The sequence below is a fragment of the Epinephelus fuscoguttatus genome, linkage group LG8 (assembly GCF_011397635.1).
Source record: "Epinephelus fuscoguttatus linkage group LG8, E.fuscoguttatus.final_Chr_v1".
Classification (NCBI taxonomy): Eukaryota; Metazoa; Chordata; class Actinopteri; order Perciformes; family Serranidae; genus Epinephelus; species Epinephelus fuscoguttatus.
In genome coordinates, this window is record NC_064759.1 from 18,206,358 (window position 1) to 18,224,442 (window position 18,085).

Consider the following 18,085-nt stretch of genomic DNA (forward strand, 5'->3'; position numbering starts at 1 on the left):
CATCAAACAAAATGGGGGCGCTACAGAGCTAATTTCTTATCTAGGCCTAACTGCCACATCGATTTTTACTAAACTTGGTAGATATGTAGAACAGGACGCCTCAAGGTGACTGGAGAAATTTAACTCTAATTGGCAACTGGGTGACGCTATAACAACAGAAACATGCTTAAACATGGCTAAAATGCGACCGATCGCTGTGGCTCCCCCTGTGGCTGAATGTTTTTTTTCTTTCTAATTTTTGGTATGACTAAGTCATGGTATGGTATGCTGTACATAATCACGGAAACTGTCAGTGTGTCATTCTGTCAGTCAGTCATTCTGTCTGTCCCACGTTTTTCTACTCACTGACGTGGTCAATCTATGTGAAACTGCACATAGGCATTGAGGACTGGCATAGGTAGAAGGTGACAAAGCTACCAATGGGTATGGACTAGTTTAACCTAAAGCAAAGATATATGAAATATCAACTGTGTACATGTTAAACGACAGTAAGTTAATGAGGAAAGTCATCTCCTGTCTTTTGACTGAGTTTGGGTGACCTGAGAGTCAGTTTACAACCTGTATGTTTGGTCTAACGGCTTTTCTTTTGCCCCATTGGACTTTATAGCAAGGTCACCATGTTCCCCAATCGTGGAGTGCATAGAGAAAATGAAAAGGCAAAACCCATCTGGGGCGTGTTGCAAAAACAAAAAGAAGACAAAATTTGCACAAATGTAATCTGTTTTTTATATATCTCTTATAATTGTTTGTTAACTACGTTGTTTCGTTGTGTTGATTCTTCATTAACTCTTGTTCTTGTTAGCACTAAACACAACAGCAGAGGGGGTTTGCTTAGGGTGCTAAATGTGTTGTCAGGCACTGCAGAGGAAGACTGTGAAAGTAAGATCTTACTTGTGATAAATCAGAGTTATCTACTCATTCGGTTTAACTGAAAAAGCCTTATCTATGTTTGGGTTAAAAGCACGACCCATCTCTAGCGACTACGAATTGATTTTACAACACGAATTCATACTTGTTTGTACAACTTGTGAGGAAGTAGGCAGCCATGTGCAAAGTGTCGAGAACATATTCAACCCACTGCATTAAGAATGGCACTAACAACATCAGGCGAGGTGTCGGTTATATCACACATAAGCCCACACACGCAAAAGGGAGAAGGACAACAGATGCATCCTGGGCAAATGATGCACTATTTTGTGTGATTGTGCTGTTGGTCCTCTAGTGTGGGTGGGTGACCAAATCATGCAGCTATGCCGCAGTGCCAGTGACGGTCAAGTGTGTGTGTGAGAGTGTGTTTGTTTGTTTGTGTACAGAATATACACTGTGTGTGTGTGTGTGTGTGTGTGTGTGTGTGTGTATGCTGAAGGCTGAAATGAAGGTGGGCTGTTATCATCTCCCACTGCCTTCCTCCCTCCATCCATCCCACCTCTCTGTCCTCTCAGTGGCAGGTCCGTGTAAGTTGGTTACAGCCACATAATTTTCAGGAGGGTCGGATGGCAGCGTTTTGCTCCCCGACACCCCCCCCCCCCTTTTCCCTCCACTACCCCTGGCCATTCTCTGCACTTCACAACTGGATGAGCAAAGCAGCAGCGGCTACCTACCTGGCTCTGTGATTGACTGCAGTGCTGCTGAGCGCGCCTCACTGTATCTGTGCCGTGTTTATTGCTTCTTTCACCTTCGCCGTAATTGAGTCCCTTCCCCATGCGAAATATGCACAGTCAGACGGGCGGATGTGTGTGTGGAAGGAATCTGTCAGGGGTGTGTGTGTGTGTGTGTGTATGTGTGGGAAGCTGGGAGTTGACTGACAGGCTACATAACTCAATTCAGCAATTCTGAGGGAACCTGATGGCTGTTTTTGTGTGTGCGTGTGTGTGTGTGTGTGTGGGTGGGTGTGGGTGGGTGTGCTCGTGTCTGTCTATGTGTGTGTGTGACCGTACACAACCCTGTGTGCAGCTATCTGACAGGAAGTGTCACCTGTATATATATGTGGAAGCATATATGTGGGCTTCTATATAGCTCTGTGGTTTCACAGATGAGACCCTGGCATATCTGTAAAAGGAAAGTGTGTTTAGGTGTGTGTATTGAATTTGAAAAATGCACCCAAACTATTTAAAATTACATTTTCCAAGAGCACATGCTTGCTTATGCACAATTTAGTCCCAGGCTGAGCCAGCCAGGAGTGTGTTTGGCATGACAAAAACGCCAGGACAACGATTCATGTGTATGTGCCTGCATGTGTGAGCCGAATACTACTCAGCTTCCCTCAAACACACACCTACACAACAGCACACACAACTGTAAAATGGCCAATATGCCAAGAACAGGCCAAGTAGAAGAGGTGAATCATGATTTATAATGGATAAGTGAGATAAAGTGCCACAGAGGTTAAGGGAGAGAGATGGAAAAAGGTAGAGGAGGAAAGAGGAGAGTGATGAAGTGTGTGTTTGTGTGTGAGTGATGGCCTGATCGGGAGAGATTGGTAGGAAGTAGATGAGGGAATTAAATATGGAGGAGCTAAAGTCTGCTTTGCTGCAAATAATGGGAAAACAAAGTTATGCACAGGCTTGGGGAGAAATGAAAGGAGAGAGGGGCTGAAAGGGGGAGAGAGGAGACAGGGTGAGTTAAAAACAGTCATGGGAGCAGGAGAAGGTGGGTTGGAGATGAATGGAGATGGTTGGGGGGACTGCACGGTCTCTGAAGTGCACGTACGGTGAAAATAAGCCTCCACCTCCAGAATATTGCAGTGCAGCATATAACTATAAAATGCACAGTTCAGCAAGCCCAGAGCAAGAAAGATGGGGAGAGAAGGTAAATCTGGAGGTACGGTAAAAAGGCAATTGTCTATAAAAAGAAAACAGAAAGTTAAAAGTAAAAAGGAAGGAAGTGAAAGTGTAACTTATTCAGAGAAACAAGAACAGCGGTGGGAGGGGAGGCGGGGAGAAAACAAAAATAATATTGGAAATAAATCGATGCAGCGTGTGTAACTGGAAGGAAAAAGTGAGGAAAATAAAGAGTCAGACAGAAGGAAAAAACCATTTTGTCTATGCAAATGAGAAGAGGAGAGCAGAAGCACGGGCGTTCAAGCTGGCCACCTGGGCCCTGTCAATCCTCTCTCACTCCTTTTCTCTTCCTCTCACTGTCTACCTCTCCACACCTGGCCCTGGCATCCCTATAGCCTGCGGCTACAGTATAAGAGGTAGATAGGAAGAGGAGGCGGGAACGGGGTGCAAGCAGCAGGGAGGCAAGAGAGACTGTTCGCCAAAAGATCCATCAGCCAGCAATCCTGGCATCGAAAAGCACCCCCCTCCTCCCCTTCACCAAAATCTGTCTTTCCAACTATCATTGAGTCTCCCTCTCATTGCAAACTCTCTGAAACAGTTGGAGCAGATTCACGCGGACACATGCACCTGGAGCACACAAGTGGAGGGTGTGCATGGACATGGGCTTTGGCATTTAAGTAACAACAAGGTTAGACACCGAAAGACAGGCACACAAGGAGGGGGTAGTTGGGATAAAAAAGCTTTTCAGTGATCATGGTGAGTACAAACAAAAAGACACTAAGTCACCGCTGAGGCCCTTGAACCTGCTCCACACTGCGGGAGAGTTGAGAGAGAGAGGGATCAGAAAGGAGGGAGGGGCTGAAGGGAAAGAAAGACAGATGGAGGGGGAGAAAAAGAACAAGGTATAATAAAAAAAAAAGGCAGGGAGAGGAGAAGCAGTGCAGCAATCGAGAGTGAAAACAGGTTTCGTTTGAGAACAAAAGGCAGAAAAAGGGGTGCTAGACAAATGGCTGAAAACATCGTGTATGTGTTTTTGTGAATATGTTTGTGTACTTGAAACGCAATCACCAGGTGTGTCCCTCTATTTGTCAACACTATCCTAGGGAAGCTCATAAAAAAGCAGGCCAGAGAGGGTACATGGCATTTAAAAAGCACAGAGCATCAAGGCAAAACGCGCTGCAGTAAATAAGTTTGGAAACTCCAAAAGGTCTCCACAGTCTCCCGAGTGCCGTGTAATGTTTGTATTCATGCGTATGCAAATAGGTGTGAGTGTATGTGTGTGTGTTTGTGTGCAGAAGCCAAACTGGCTGTCTGCTTCGGCGCAGATTTGCGCACACTTCTGTAACACGGCCAGAGATTTATACATCAGTCATCATTTGGGATCAACCTGCTTTTTAATTACCTATGGTTTATGTTTGTTTTTAATTTTCCCCCATAAGCTCATAAATCGCTTTCCCCACAGCACAACTCGAATCCATCTCCATGGTAAATAAGCATCAGTTATAATTGCATATACAAGTAGTGTGCGCTGTCACAAAACTTAATTTGACTCCCCCCTTACCAAAGCTGTCATGGTGTTGAGTGAAGTGCTTTAGAAGCTACGGGAAAATATGTGTAAGTTATGATAAATATCTGATAATGTTGGTGTTGTTATCATTGATCTACACAACTTATCTAATTAGGATTTGAGGTTTTGTACCTGAGAGCTATTGATCTGAAATTACAATTAAAGGGATACTTTGATGATTTTTAACCAGCTTTGTGGTAAACCTCACTCCATTATAGCAGCGCCCAGATCTCACTGCTCATCTCAAATCCACCAGATGATGCAGTGATTTTCACTGGCTCTAAGGCTGTTGCTTAAACTACAGATTGTACTTTTGCATTTTCATACCCATGCCAGCAACCACAGACACAAATAGCTGTGATAAATCAATATATCGAGCAAGAGCCCCGCCCCCAAATTCAGATCAAACTCAAATCAAACAGCAAAAATAGGCTGTGCTGAGCAAATATAAACCAAGATTATGTTGTGATATTGCCTATTTCTCACCTAAAATGTCTTCAGAAACATATTTTAGTGCGCAGTTTGGCTGTAATACGAGAATTTGTGAACAGGAAGTAGGCGCCATACTGCTTCCTGTAATGGTTATTGTAAAAATTCATTTGGATCAGAAGTTACAAATTAAAACACAAGGCAAAATTATCCGTGGGATGGCACGGTGAAGCAGTGGTTAGCAGGGGCGTCGTTTCAGCAAAAGCTAAGGTATGGCAATATGACATGACGTCACAGAGCTACTGATGATGGAGTTTCAAAAATATAAACTTATATAAATCTTCACTTTGGTCTTTGACCTGTCAGAAGGACATACTATGCTACTGAAAACTGTTTCAAAGGACATGAAGCTGTTTCTCACATTCATAATTCCTCATGTCTGCATGTAATGCACGACTTGGTGAGAGCAGTGAAAACATCGGACCTATTTCGGAGCATATTTCAGCACCACGGACAGCAAGCGGACGTTTAATTATCATTAGTCATGTGTTTAACTTCACAGAAAATAAAGAAAATAAATTAATTACAAGCTTATTTCTAGAAGATAACCAAGGGGTCCGGTGTATGAAACACAGTAAAACAAAGGCCAATTTGGTACAATACTGTATAGGCGAATTTATTGGAGTGTCTCCAGAGACCGAAAATACAAGCTCAACATGCCGACATGAAGAAAAAAACCCCACATACAATCAGACAGGCTTCAAGACATCATTTAGACAGGCTGTCTACAGCAGCAGAGCAAAATTCTTTTACAACACACAGATAACTCACATAACTCGCGGAGGAGCGAAGTGGCGAACAATTTGATTCAATAACACTCGTATTCACTGATGAGCATATTATTGACCTATTTAAGTGCAATACAATGAAAACAATCAGCCAGTGCGCCTCGAGTAAGATGACTACAGAACCTCTTTTTTTTTTTTTTCTCCCGATTCCAAGGTATGGCAGCTGCCATACCTCGCCATGCCTAAATGACACCTATGGTAGTTAGCGTTGTTGCCTCACAGCAAAAGGGTTCCTGGTTTGAACCCGGGGAAGGGGAGCCCCTTTGTATGGAGTTTGCATGTTCTCCCAGTGTCAGCGTGGGTTTTCTCTGGGTACTCCAGCTTCCTCCCACAGTCCAACGACATGCAGGTTAATTGGTGACTCTAAAGTTCCGTAGGTGTGAATGTGAGTGTGAATGGTTGTCTGTCTCTATGTGTCAGCCCTGTGATAGTCTGGTGACCTGTCCAGGGTGTACCCTGCCTCTCGCCAAATTTCAGCTAGAATAGGCTCCAGCCCTCCGCGACCCCTAACAGGATAAGCTGTTATGGAAATGAATGAAAATTATCAGTGTGAATATCAGTAATTCTTTTTACAAAGAACTGAATTCATTCTTTTATTCATGTTAATGATAAAATAATGATGAGAAAGTCAGCATTATTAAGTGTCCTGGTGGCAAAATTTTGCTTTTGCTTTTATTTTAATATTTACAGTCTGCACAACACATTAACAAATCATCTACGAGGAAGTATTGAGCTGTTTTCTCATGGACTGACTTTTTTTTCCAATTTCAAAATTGCTCCTTCTACACTGATTGAATTTTTTTTCATGAAAGTTAATAAAACTTTCATGTATCCAGAGTAAAATGTTTCAGAGAAAGTTGTCCAAAATGTCAAATTATGCTTTGTTCCGTATTTGGCGGCGTTATCTAACCAACAGTGACACATTAACCAGATATGGATATCGTCTCCTCCGTTATCTCAGCTGATCAAATCCTGACGTTGATAAATTAACTTCTGGTCATTTTTGCAGACTCACACTTCCTCATACAATCTTCCCTCGGATTGTTGAGTCTTCATCTTTGCTGGCAGCCTCAATTTCCTGCCTTACAAAGCATGCATCAAGTTTTCGCTTCACAGTGCCCTGACATAACCACGGATGCATGCAATTTACGTTTACACTAATGCTATGCGAGACTCATAGGATGATGCCCTGCTTTTGTAATCAGAATGTCTGTCATTTTATGTTTTTTCTAACACTTAATATTTATGATGGAAACTTTCATACATTTTAGTAAAGTCATGTATCATGGGTCATTTTGGGTCAGATATGGAGGAAACTGGAAGCTTGGTGGCTTGAACAGCAGGCAGAGTTGCTCTGATAAATGGGAGGACAGATGGCAGCCATCTTGGCCCTTGGGAAGAGAGAAAATAATCAAGAATGAAAGAACATTCCCCCACAGCTTTCTTTTATTAGTTTCTCTTGCAATAAAGTATGTTACTGTATATGCAGTCAAGAGGCGACGGTGTCGTGCTGTGTGTGCTGTGTGCCTCTCCAAACTGTAGGATCTATATTGCAGACACAAAAACCTCTTGCTGTCCACGGCTACAGAGTCCACAAAAGCTAAAAATGACTTTGGTACCGGCCACAGATCCCCACTGGCCTCTGCAAGCTGCTTCACAGCTCAGTTCACCAGTATGGCCCAGCGGGTAGCAGTTGCCATGAACCACCGTTTCCCCGCAACTTCACCCAATGCCTAAGGCTTGTGTCAAACTCGTTCAGTATCACAGACTGTATGGCTGTTCCACTCCTCTACTGCAACGGCCAGCACTGAGAGACATGGTCCTTCTGCAGTCCGTGATAACATTATTCAGCCAACAGATGGACACGGAGATAGAACACGTCTGTGGACATGAGTCAAAGCGCTGCTTCAGTCTGCTGGTGCACTTTATGGGTGGCGGGGGGGGGGGTGTACCTGTTACCGGCCATAAGGTGAATCAGCAGTCGTGCACTTAAATGCCCCTTCAGCTGCACAGGAGAAAATGAATCTGGGGAGAGAATCAGCCAGAGCTTTCCTCAAGGTCATTGGTGCTTGGCCACTTTTTAAGTGGCCTTGCCAACTGTAACAATCTCTGCAGAAACAATCGCAGCACCAATCCAATTTGGCCCAGCTTCTTTTCTTCTCTCTTTACTTCAGTGCAGACGGCTGCATAGCCTCACTTTTGTTTTGCCCTGCTGAAAGCAGAGCATGAATTGATGACCTTATGAATCTCAAAAGAGCCCGGCAAATCATTGCGGTAAATCTCGCCCCAGCACATTAAGCATGACCGCAGGCTTATTCCCCTTCATTTTTTCTTCTTTTCTTTCTCCTGTCTTTGTCAATGTCTCCTTCTCTTTCATTCTTTCCTCCCTACGAGCGCTTGGGGGTCTTTGAGAGCGGCCAACTTCTCGAGGATTGTTTTCATGTGCTGCTAATTAATTGCCTATAATTAATGGTTGTTTACGGTCTGCTAATGAAGTGGATCAAAGCTTACTACTCCTGATGTTGAAGCTCTCGTCTCAGGCCTGGGAATGAGATAAAGAATAGTCAGATACAGACAAGCAGCGGCGGAGAGTGTAAGGGTGTGTCTGGGAAGTATCGTGAAAGCTGAAGTAGATTTCTTTTTTTTTCCAGTGGCTGTGTCAACAGTCACTTGGCATCTGTCCAGAATGAAGTCGAGCAATCTGGGTTTGATCTATTGGCAGCCGCTGTTATCACTTGTCCTTCGTTGAGTGATAGCATTTGGTTTTTAAAGAGCATACAGTAAAGCAGAGTGTGTAACATTTGCAAAGATCATCTGTGATGATCTTTTGCACACTAAATACATTCTGTTCAAGCCAACGTCCTCCTTTTTTCTCCCAACATCAAATGTTCTTTCAAAATGCTTTAAACATTCATTAATGTGATCTAATCAGACCTGATTGCACTTTAATAAAATACAGAAAAAAACATGTCCTCACTGATGTTTCTGCAAGTGACACCACCACTTTATCAATGCCAGACGTGATCATAGCTCAAATGGATTTGCCACTCGTGAGGGAGACATTTTGAGAGTTTTCTAAGATAGAAAACTCATCTGAGACCTCTTCAGCATTGTTGTGTCCGCCTTCTGGATATCTCTGTCTGATTTCCCAGTAGATAGAGCGCTGCTTTGACTGGCAATTTTCAGCATCCGACAATCTCATCAAAGCCAACCTATTAATGGCGATGATACGAAGAATGATTCTAAATGGCAGACAGATGAATAGCCCTGTGCGTGTGTGGGTGTTTAATTCTCCGAGCCGAAGCACCGTGCCGCTTCTCTGAAAGTGGGAGGACTGGCCATGAGCTGCTGGGAGACAATTTCAATACTTGTTTGCCTGTGTGTGTGTGTGTGGGGGGGCTGTTGTGGGTGTGAGAGTGTGTGTGTGCGTACTGTGACCTCATCGATCATGACACCTTGTCTCTCTGGTGTGGTCACCTACACAGTGCTTGCCCTCTCTCCGTCTTTATCTCTGTGTATCACCATCCATCTCTGTGTCTCTCCTCCTCCTCACCCCCATCCTCTCCTCACACCAGCATCCTGTACTTTTCTGCTTTGGTCCCACCTTCTTAATCTCACCCTTACCTCCTTCCTCTATTTTTTGGCCTTCTAAATCCGTCATTCGGCGCAGCAGGGGTTGTTCTCTCTCCCCTCTCTCCCTTGTCTTTTTTTTTCACACCCTCCCATTTCAGAGCTGAAATCCTGCAATCATTCACTTGTTTGTTGGACTCCTCTTTGCCTGACTTTCTCCTCTGCTCCGCGCCTCTTTGCTTCACTGGGCTGTGACGCATGCCCGTGGCGCTTTCCCCCCCTCCTCGCTGCCTTCCTTCGCTCTTTTATACACTGTGCAGCAAGCCGTCTCTCCGCCTCTCCCCGTCTCTGTTTCACTCTACCTCTCTGACCCCATCAGTCCCTCGGTGCCCTGGCTAAGCCTGGTCACTCTTCATCAGCTAGCCTCCACCGGACACACAGACCTCCCAAGGGTAAGGGGAAATGGGGTCTTGTTGGCAACCTCCGTGCCCAGCCTTGACAGTTTCACCTGGGTTTAAGTCCTTCACTGATCCTCCTTACCTTGGACGAGCACCTCATTACCAGCCGTCCCCTCCTCTTGTCTCTACATCAAGTCTTCCAGACAGGATGTGTATTAGCCTCCGCACTGGCAGAGTACACAGTTTCCAGCGCTTCAATTTTAGGCACTTGCCCTTTTCAGCTCAATCAGCCTATCTCATCCAATCACAGCCAGTGAGGGCTCCGTCGCAGCGCCTGAGTGGGGATAATCACCTTGGTTACTGGCGCTACTGGAGGTCGCTGTCTGGCCAAGTTAGCGTGAGGCCCTGCGGGAGCTTCGGAGACAGGTGTCACCGCAACAAGGGAGGGTGTTAAACAAGCCCACAGCCAAGCAGGAGGTATAACCGTTTACTCTTAGTCATGGAAACTGAGTCACAAATAGCGAGGAATGCTCACCCCATGGTGTTAGTGTTTTAATGTTTCTTTTTTTCAGACTCAGGATCCCCTCTCTCTCCCTCCCTCCGCCTCTGTTCCCCCTCGACCACAATTCAACTTTGACTGGCTGAAGACATTAGTACACCTTGTACCCCAGTAGAAAGAATACATAGCAACTGCCTTTGTGTGCAGTGCCAAGAAGCAGAGTGGAAGGGAATCGCTGTTTACTGATTTCACACTCCCGTGGCAAAGACAAATATACAGCGAGAGGGGTCAGTGGCTGGAGAAAAGCTGCTGGCTCAGGGGACATCAGGTCACAGTTTGGAGAGCTGTACCCGACGAGGGCGTTTCGCTTTTGCACACAGCCAATCAGATCGTATGGAGTTAAAAGCGCTGGATTGATTGGCAGGATTCTGATGCCAGCAAATGGAGGAGACGTCCTTGGCATCCCACTCAGCATTAAAAAACTTCAGCGGCAAAGTTGGGGAAACGCCAGTTGTTCTCAGAGAGCGACACGTAAGGACGACATAGATCACCATTATGATAATCACAAGCGGCACTGTCTGGGGAATAGTAATGGGAAGGAGATGAGGTGGCAGCTATAAAGAGTGTTTCTACATTAGCGCTGGCCTGATTAGATTGACAGAAAGTTTCACTAATGGACTATTAAACAAATGGTCAAATGAGATATAAGGCTTCAATTACCAATCGGTGTCTTTGTGTGCCCCTTTCAATCATTGTGCCTCATGTATTCTGTTTATACATGAACCCCTCTGTGAGGACAAAACAGTGCCATAAACACGATAAAAAGGGATATGCGTTCGCCATGTCAAGTGATGTGTCCTTGCAGTGGAAACAAAATGACTCATCATTCATTATTCCTCTTTATTTCTGTTTAAGTTGATGTAAAAAGAAAATCCTCTCTGGACCTGGTCTGTAACGCCGGAGGGGGGTTATTGAGATGCAATCGTGCGAAACAACAGCAGTTCAAAACAAGGAGTTATGGATCGCATTGAAGACTTAGGGGCAGATTAGGAGATAATTACTGTAAAATACATCACCTGCACTAAACGGTGAGCCTAGGAACTTCTTCTGCTTCTGAGTAATGGACCCATAAAAGCCCAGGGGAGAATAAAACCAGCCCACACTAAGCTCCGTAACTCTCTCAGTCATGACTTGCCCAAAAAGCGACACAGTGCAATTTGTTTATGGAGCTTATGTGTGAGCAGTTGCTCAGCTGAGATAGTGGGCCACCCTGTCAGGACCCTTTAAGGCTGCATCGCTTGATCAAACAGGGTCGCGCACGACAGCAGTAGGCAGCGTATTTTTAAAAAAAAAGGCTAATTTCAGCTTCTCTTGTGTTGACGGGCATGCCAGCAATGTCTGCCAAGCTCAGCTTGTCCAATTATTTAGACCTTCAAAAGACAGGGAATCACAAAAAAAAAGAAAAAAAAGAATGGAACAATGAAATCTGATTGTGCGCCATGCTCGAATTTACGCCGTGAACCAGCAGATGGCGGGGCAGAGAGCAAGGAAGGAAGGTCTCGCTCTTTTTAATTAAACTGTCGACAAGTTTATTTTATTTGGGGGGAGAATTATCCTCCAAGGTTTGGATCAAAGGATAAACCTTGGCTTACTGTGAGGACTTTTTCAGCGCATTAGAGAACAAAGAAAGACGTTGAAATAGCAAGCCCAGCGCAATGTGCAAGAAAGTAAAAAGGCAATCTTGACTCGGGCATGATGCAAACTGCATTTGACAAGCATCAAAAACAGCAATTGGGCTCAGACAAACTTGCATTAGCAATCCTATTCCTATGTTCAAAAGAAACTCTAATGTACTTCGTAAGCTGTCTGTAGGCAAGGTGTACGTGTGTGTGCACATGTGTGGTGCTGCACCTACGCGTGTGCTCACGCGGGTCCTTATTTTTTTTGTTTTTCTGTGTACAGCATTTCCCTTGATGTTTGTGTTTACACGCCAGGCCTCCCTTCTGTGACTCACAGCGACATTGATTTATGCATGGCCCCTCTGTGTGTGTGCATGTGTGTGTGTGCTTGCGCGCACACATATACCAGCTATAATTGGTATTCAAATCTCCTCCCACAAGTACGTCCAACTGCTGCCGTTTTTCACCCGCCAGAGCCCCAGCCAAGGTCCAAACAGCGTGATGGGGAACAAGCTCAAAACGGATGGCTCTCATTGCACACATTCAAATAAACAAATGGAGGTGATTTAATGCACACAGCGATAAGGCAGGTGGTAATGGAGGCATAGGAGAGGAATGGGAAGGAGGTGGAAGAATGGAAGTGATGGAGGAATGCACGGTAGCGGTTAAGGGTGGGCAAGCAGCAGAGGTGGAGTTAACAGCATTTGTTACTGTACGTGGGGTGTAAGTTTGGCCCACAGCTGCGGTGGATCAGCCACCCCCACAAAGCCATGCACTCGGAGCACAAACACACAGCGCTGACTGTGTGTGTGAGTAATTGTGTGTGTCTATGTGTGTGTGTGTGTGTGTCCCTCAGGCCTGCCCGTCAGACACACTGTGAAGTCTTTCTGCCTTTCTTCTCCCACTCTTCCTCTCTCCCTCGTTACTTTCTGCCTTTCTCGCTCCCTCCATCTCTCCATCCCTCTGTCTTTCTTTCGCTTTTCAAAGGAGAGCCAAGTCTCCCAGCCTCGCCATCTTCACAGCACCCTCTCAATCTATCTGTCTGCTCATCCGTCTATCTGCCCAATCAATCTGTCCATCTCTATCCTGGCATAATAACAACCTCCAACCCCCATCGCCTCCCACCTTCTCTCTCCTTTTCCCCTTTCTGCTAGATTAGTTTTTGCCATTTTCGTCTCCGGAGGAAAACATTCTTATCAGAAACTGTTTTTTTAACACATGAATATATGTGCATCTGTGCAGGCTGTTCAGAAACAGACCATCTCTACACTTCCTTCCCTCCCTCCTTCCTCCATTCACCCCCTGCCTGTAACACCCCTCCGCCCCGCTGGCCCCCTGTCTCTCCCGGCCCCTGTCAGTGGCTAGATTAATGACAGTGATCAGTGAGCAGCCCCCAGCAGAGGTTGCCTGCAGCTCCGGCAAAACCCGGCACTGTAAGCAGCACACACACACACACACACACACACACACACAAACACACAGACAGACATGAAGCACATTTACATGCAACACACAGGCAAGTTCACAAACAGACACCCAGACAGACACACAGAGAAACCTCTTACACAGTACTCAAGTTAGACTGACATACAAACGCCTACACGCGTATGCATAAATCAGCCCTCCGCTGCCACAGGAGCAGACACACAAATACATCCACACAAACACACACAAGGGAAGAAATCAATACACAGGCCATGGTGATGCTGAGCACCCGGAGGAATGGCTATGGAGCAATGTAGCGCTCACTATGTAAAAGAGATATCATCACAATAGCACAGCACAGGTCTGATTGTGACAGTGTCCGACCCAGCACGTAACCCTTTCGCTGCCTCAGGTAAACAAAGAGCACAACAGCCACAGGATACAAATCAGCGAGGCAACATCTGCACGCACTTCCTCGCTGCCATTCCTGCTCAGCCAGAATCACTGAAGCTTTGGGTGGAATTGAACAAGGTTTGTTATGAGACTGTATTTTTACTACATCCAAGCAGATGGCACCAAACACCATGAGGCTAAAGTTGCTCAGAGTCATGATTGAGCCTAATCCAAATCCCTGTTTTCGCAGCAGATGCACTAGTGATCATGAAATATATTGTGCCTCAAAGGGAGCAATGCAGGACTATCCCAGCCTGAGAGAGGATCCAGTGGGGAGAGTAAAAGCAACAAAGGGCACTGCAGGTGCCATTTCTAGCCTTTGCAATTGATTGTTAGATGTTATTGTATCTGATAAGGTGAGGTCTCGAAGGTCCTTTCACTTCTCCACGCTGCTGCGGAAGAGGAAAGCAGTAACAAACACCACTGCTCTGTCTGGTGTGTGACACACGCCTGGTCCACTGCGGGCATTGTTATGAGCTCTCATGTGGCTGTCAGAATATTCAAACGGAGCTCTCTACATGCATGCACACACACACATACACACTCACACACACACACACACACACACACACACACACGTCTCTCAGGGATCCGGTGCTGTCTCCACCAGCAGCTATGATACAATAAATCCCACACACTGCTCTGTCCGGAGAAAATAATCAAAATGCAGTGACGCACGCGGGTCAACAGAGCATGGGATGTTTTCATAAAATATGTCTACGTGGGCAAAAAGTGACACGAGCATGCTCCTTTTACTTTTTGGTTTCATTTTTGGGGTTGTTTGGGGTCTTTCCAGCTTAGCCGCTCCGAGAAGACGTTAACACAATGACTCATGCCCCAAAAGCAATACGGATGTTGCCCAGATTTGCGCAATGGGCTTTGCTTCTAATTACCCAGCGGTGGATACTAACAGTGGTCCGCAGGATGATTGTAAACTGCACGTGTTTTTGTGCCGCGATGTTATTCCTCAGTCAGAATAAGCCCCGTGCATTTCTGCGCGTCATTCAGCTGCGTCTTGGAGGACTTAGGCAAACTTGCGGGGAAAAGCCACAACACACCGAGGCGGCGTAACACTCTTCTCATTCACATCACACTCATTCACTGTGTGGCTGCGAGACTTACCAGTGCGCACCAGGCAGGCGACGGTGATGATGGTGAGAGGGACGCAGTAGTTCCACACGGTCGCGAAAGCCATCGCTGTCGCTGATATTCCCCCCCTCTGATCTTTTCCTCGGTATTCCGCTTCCTTGGAGAAATCAGAGTGACATGAACCCGCAGGTTCACTCTCCGACAGCGCCTTCAGCGTCCGCGTGTGTGTGTGTGTGTGCGTGTGCGTGTGTGAGTGTGATGGCGCGCGGCGTGCGGACCGTGCGTCAACGAGTGTGTGTTTTGTCAAGCGCTCAATTGTCAGTGGCAGGTTTTTACATAGTAATGCTTCCTCTCTGACACACACACTCTCACACACACCCACTTTCTCTCCCTCTGAATGCCTGAATATGATGGCTCGGCCGGTTTTACTTGGTTACTTTACATTGTAAATATATTTCAAAGCTTGCCAATAGGGCGGGCCTGTGTGTGTTTCCGACCAATTGCAGAGAGCAGGAGCAGGTGGAGGGGTGTGCGGATGAGCGAGAGGGGCAGGGCTTTAAAAAGAAATGGACTACACAAGAGGAGAGGAGAGCAGGGGAGGGAAGAAGGGATGCATCTTCCAATTAATTGAAATCAATTCGCTCTAAATGTGATTGATAACCAACATTAATTTCCCGACGCAAATAACCAATTTATTTAAAATTCAGTGCCTCGGACCGAAGAGGATGTTTGGCACTATGATTAAGATGACGACACTGAACCAGATGTTCAGAGTTTGAAGGGACAATTGTGTTGCGCTCATTTATTGTATTGTGAAGTCAGTTGCAAGATTATTATGCAGCAAAGGTGTAGGTTTGGTTTCAATATTGGGGCGACACATGTTAAAGGTAAAGGTCAGGAAAATTTGAGCACCACGCAGTTATCTTCCTGCATTCTGGTTATTTGTATGTGCTTTTTCTGCATTAATTTCTGATGTAAATGTCTTTAATTTTCATTCATTCATTCATTTTCCATAAGGGCTTATCCTATTGGGGGTCGCGGGTCCGCTGGAGCCTATCCCAGCTGACATTCGGCGAGAGGTAGACAGGTCGCCAGACTATTGCTGGGCTGACACTTAAGCCCCTTTTACACTGCCAGATTTTCCGTGAATGTTGGGCCGTTTTGCCAGCAAGCTGCGAGCATTTAGACACACAGAGCTGGACTGGCGAGTTGATCCGAGGTGCCCCTCGTAGGGTAGACATATTGGCGGAACCTTTTTAGTTTAAACAGACCGAGGCGGCATTCCGCAACAGGAGGAGCTGTTGATGACACCACACGTGCCAGCTACTGGCGGTGGATAAACAGGAAACAGCTGATAGCAGGAATTAAGGAGCAGCTAGTAGCAAGAGGGAAACACAAACCTGACAGACACTTTTGCGTGCTCTCCTTGCCCTCGCAAATGAAGAGGCCATTAACCATCAGATGACGGAGACGGTGAAGAACGGGCCAACTTACGAGAGAATCGCCAAAGAACTGACCAGCCGCGGCTTCCCTCCCAGGTCACTGTTTACGTCACACACTGAGCTACACGTTTTGTTACTTGCTCACGCCCCCGACTGCCCCGAAAAAGGCGCATTCTGTATAAACAAAAGTAGGTAGGCGACATTTTGCCGCACTCCCCAATTTTGTTTTTATACTGCCAATGCTGAAAGACTGATTGGGCTTTCCTGCAAATTTATGTCCCCTGTGTCCCCCCTGAAATACACCCCTGTAATGCAGATTCAATATGCACATATATCATGTGTGCGGATTCATTTTATTGAACCTTTATTTAACCAGGAAGTCCCATTGAGACTGAAAATCTCTTTTACAAATGAGATCTGGCCGAGGTGGCAGCCAATCAAAACACATTTAAAAAGCAACAAATACAACATAAAATACAAATATCCACAATAAAACAACAACTAGTCAAAGATAGAGGCCTCTCAAGAAAAACACACACATATCTCTGTCACCACATTCTTTAAGCTGCCCTTAAATTCACCAATGGATATAAGTAAACTAATTTTAGAACACTTTGAGCATTGTTCCATCTGCATGTAAGAAACCAGGTGACTCACCTTCCTCTAATTTCAAGGCTGACATGGTGGCGAACAGAATTATTCTCTGTAAGATTATACTTCTTTATCAACAATGCCTATTTGGCGGTTAAAACTGGAGGGAAGGTGGTATGACTCACTGCCAAATTAGAACATGTGCAGCGGTCTTTTATTGAGATTAGGGGACATTTTGTAGCAGAGGCTGCTTTGTCTCCAAAATATGCACAGGACTCATAAAGGAGAGCATGGAATAGACCTGAGTGTATGCGGTTAAATCACCGTTCACAATGACGTTAATGGCCTGGAACAAAAACTTGTGCTTCGGACGCACCAGTGTTTCTGCTCATCTGTAGTCAGGGCCTATTAGGTACTGCTAAAGGGGCTCTTTAACTTTACCCTCATGCTGTGGCCACACTTTGCCCATAATTGTGTTTTCCAGTCAGAGAGCGCTGCTCCATTATGAAAATTGTTTCTCTTTCCACATCTCTTTTTTCCCCCTCCTAATCTACTGTTATACCATGGGCTTGTAGCCTCCAAGGCTTAAAGGCATCTGTTTTGAAACCATCTTTGGCGCCCCCTTCAGGCAACTTTAGGGATAGCATGTCATGGGTCTCAAATCTGCTTAGGCCTCCCTCTCATCTGACTCAAATCCTGACACTTGACACACACAGTTTGGTTCAAACAGTCAGGAAAAGTTCAAACAGGCAGCAAAGCATCAAAGCAGTCTATTAGCATTAATATTAATATATCTACCCATGACTTCCATATAGTTGCTTTGAACTCTCGCCTCATATCTGACCTCTTTTGCGTGGATCTGTGTGAAATCTTGAAGTCTTCAGGGCTCTCTCCATGTTTTTTTTTTTTTTTTTCCCCAACACAAGTTTTTAACCTTGTTGTTTTGGTGAGGGTAGTGTCTGCCCAACTCATTCCCCCAATTCCCATCCCATTTTTCCCCGTCAGCCTCTCTGCGAGTGTTTGTTCCCCAGTTGGCAGGGAGTCGATGGCAGCAGCTCCCTTGCACCAGATGGGGCATTGTCAGGAAGTAATGAGGGGAAAACACCTGCTTCTCCAACGAACTCCACTCCTTCATTTCCAGCCATTTGACACAACATATGCAGGATGCACACACAAAACCAAGTGACCGTAACGAGAACAGCAGTGGGCAATGGCATACAGTTACAAATGCCTGGCACTTCGTTGCATTAGTCAATGAGGTGACATGTTTGGTATAATTCACCTTTTCTTGTAGGTCAGTGTACTGAGGGCTGTC

General features: G+C 45.6%; 1 protein-coding gene across 1 annotated transcript in view; it reads right to left on the reverse strand.

Moving 5' to 3' along the window:
* The window catches only part of cadm4 (cell adhesion molecule 4), a 214,005-nt gene extending 198,845 nt beyond the window's left edge, over positions 1–15,160 (reverse strand). The window contains exon 1 of the mRNA XM_049583247.1: positions 14,771–15,160. Coding sequence (XP_049439204.1) covers positions 14,771–14,843 — 73 coding nt within the window. The 5' untranslated portion in view covers positions 14,844–15,160. The remainder of the gene's footprint in view (positions 1–14,770) is intronic.
* Between the last annotated feature and the right edge of the window lie 2,925 nt (positions 15,161–18,085).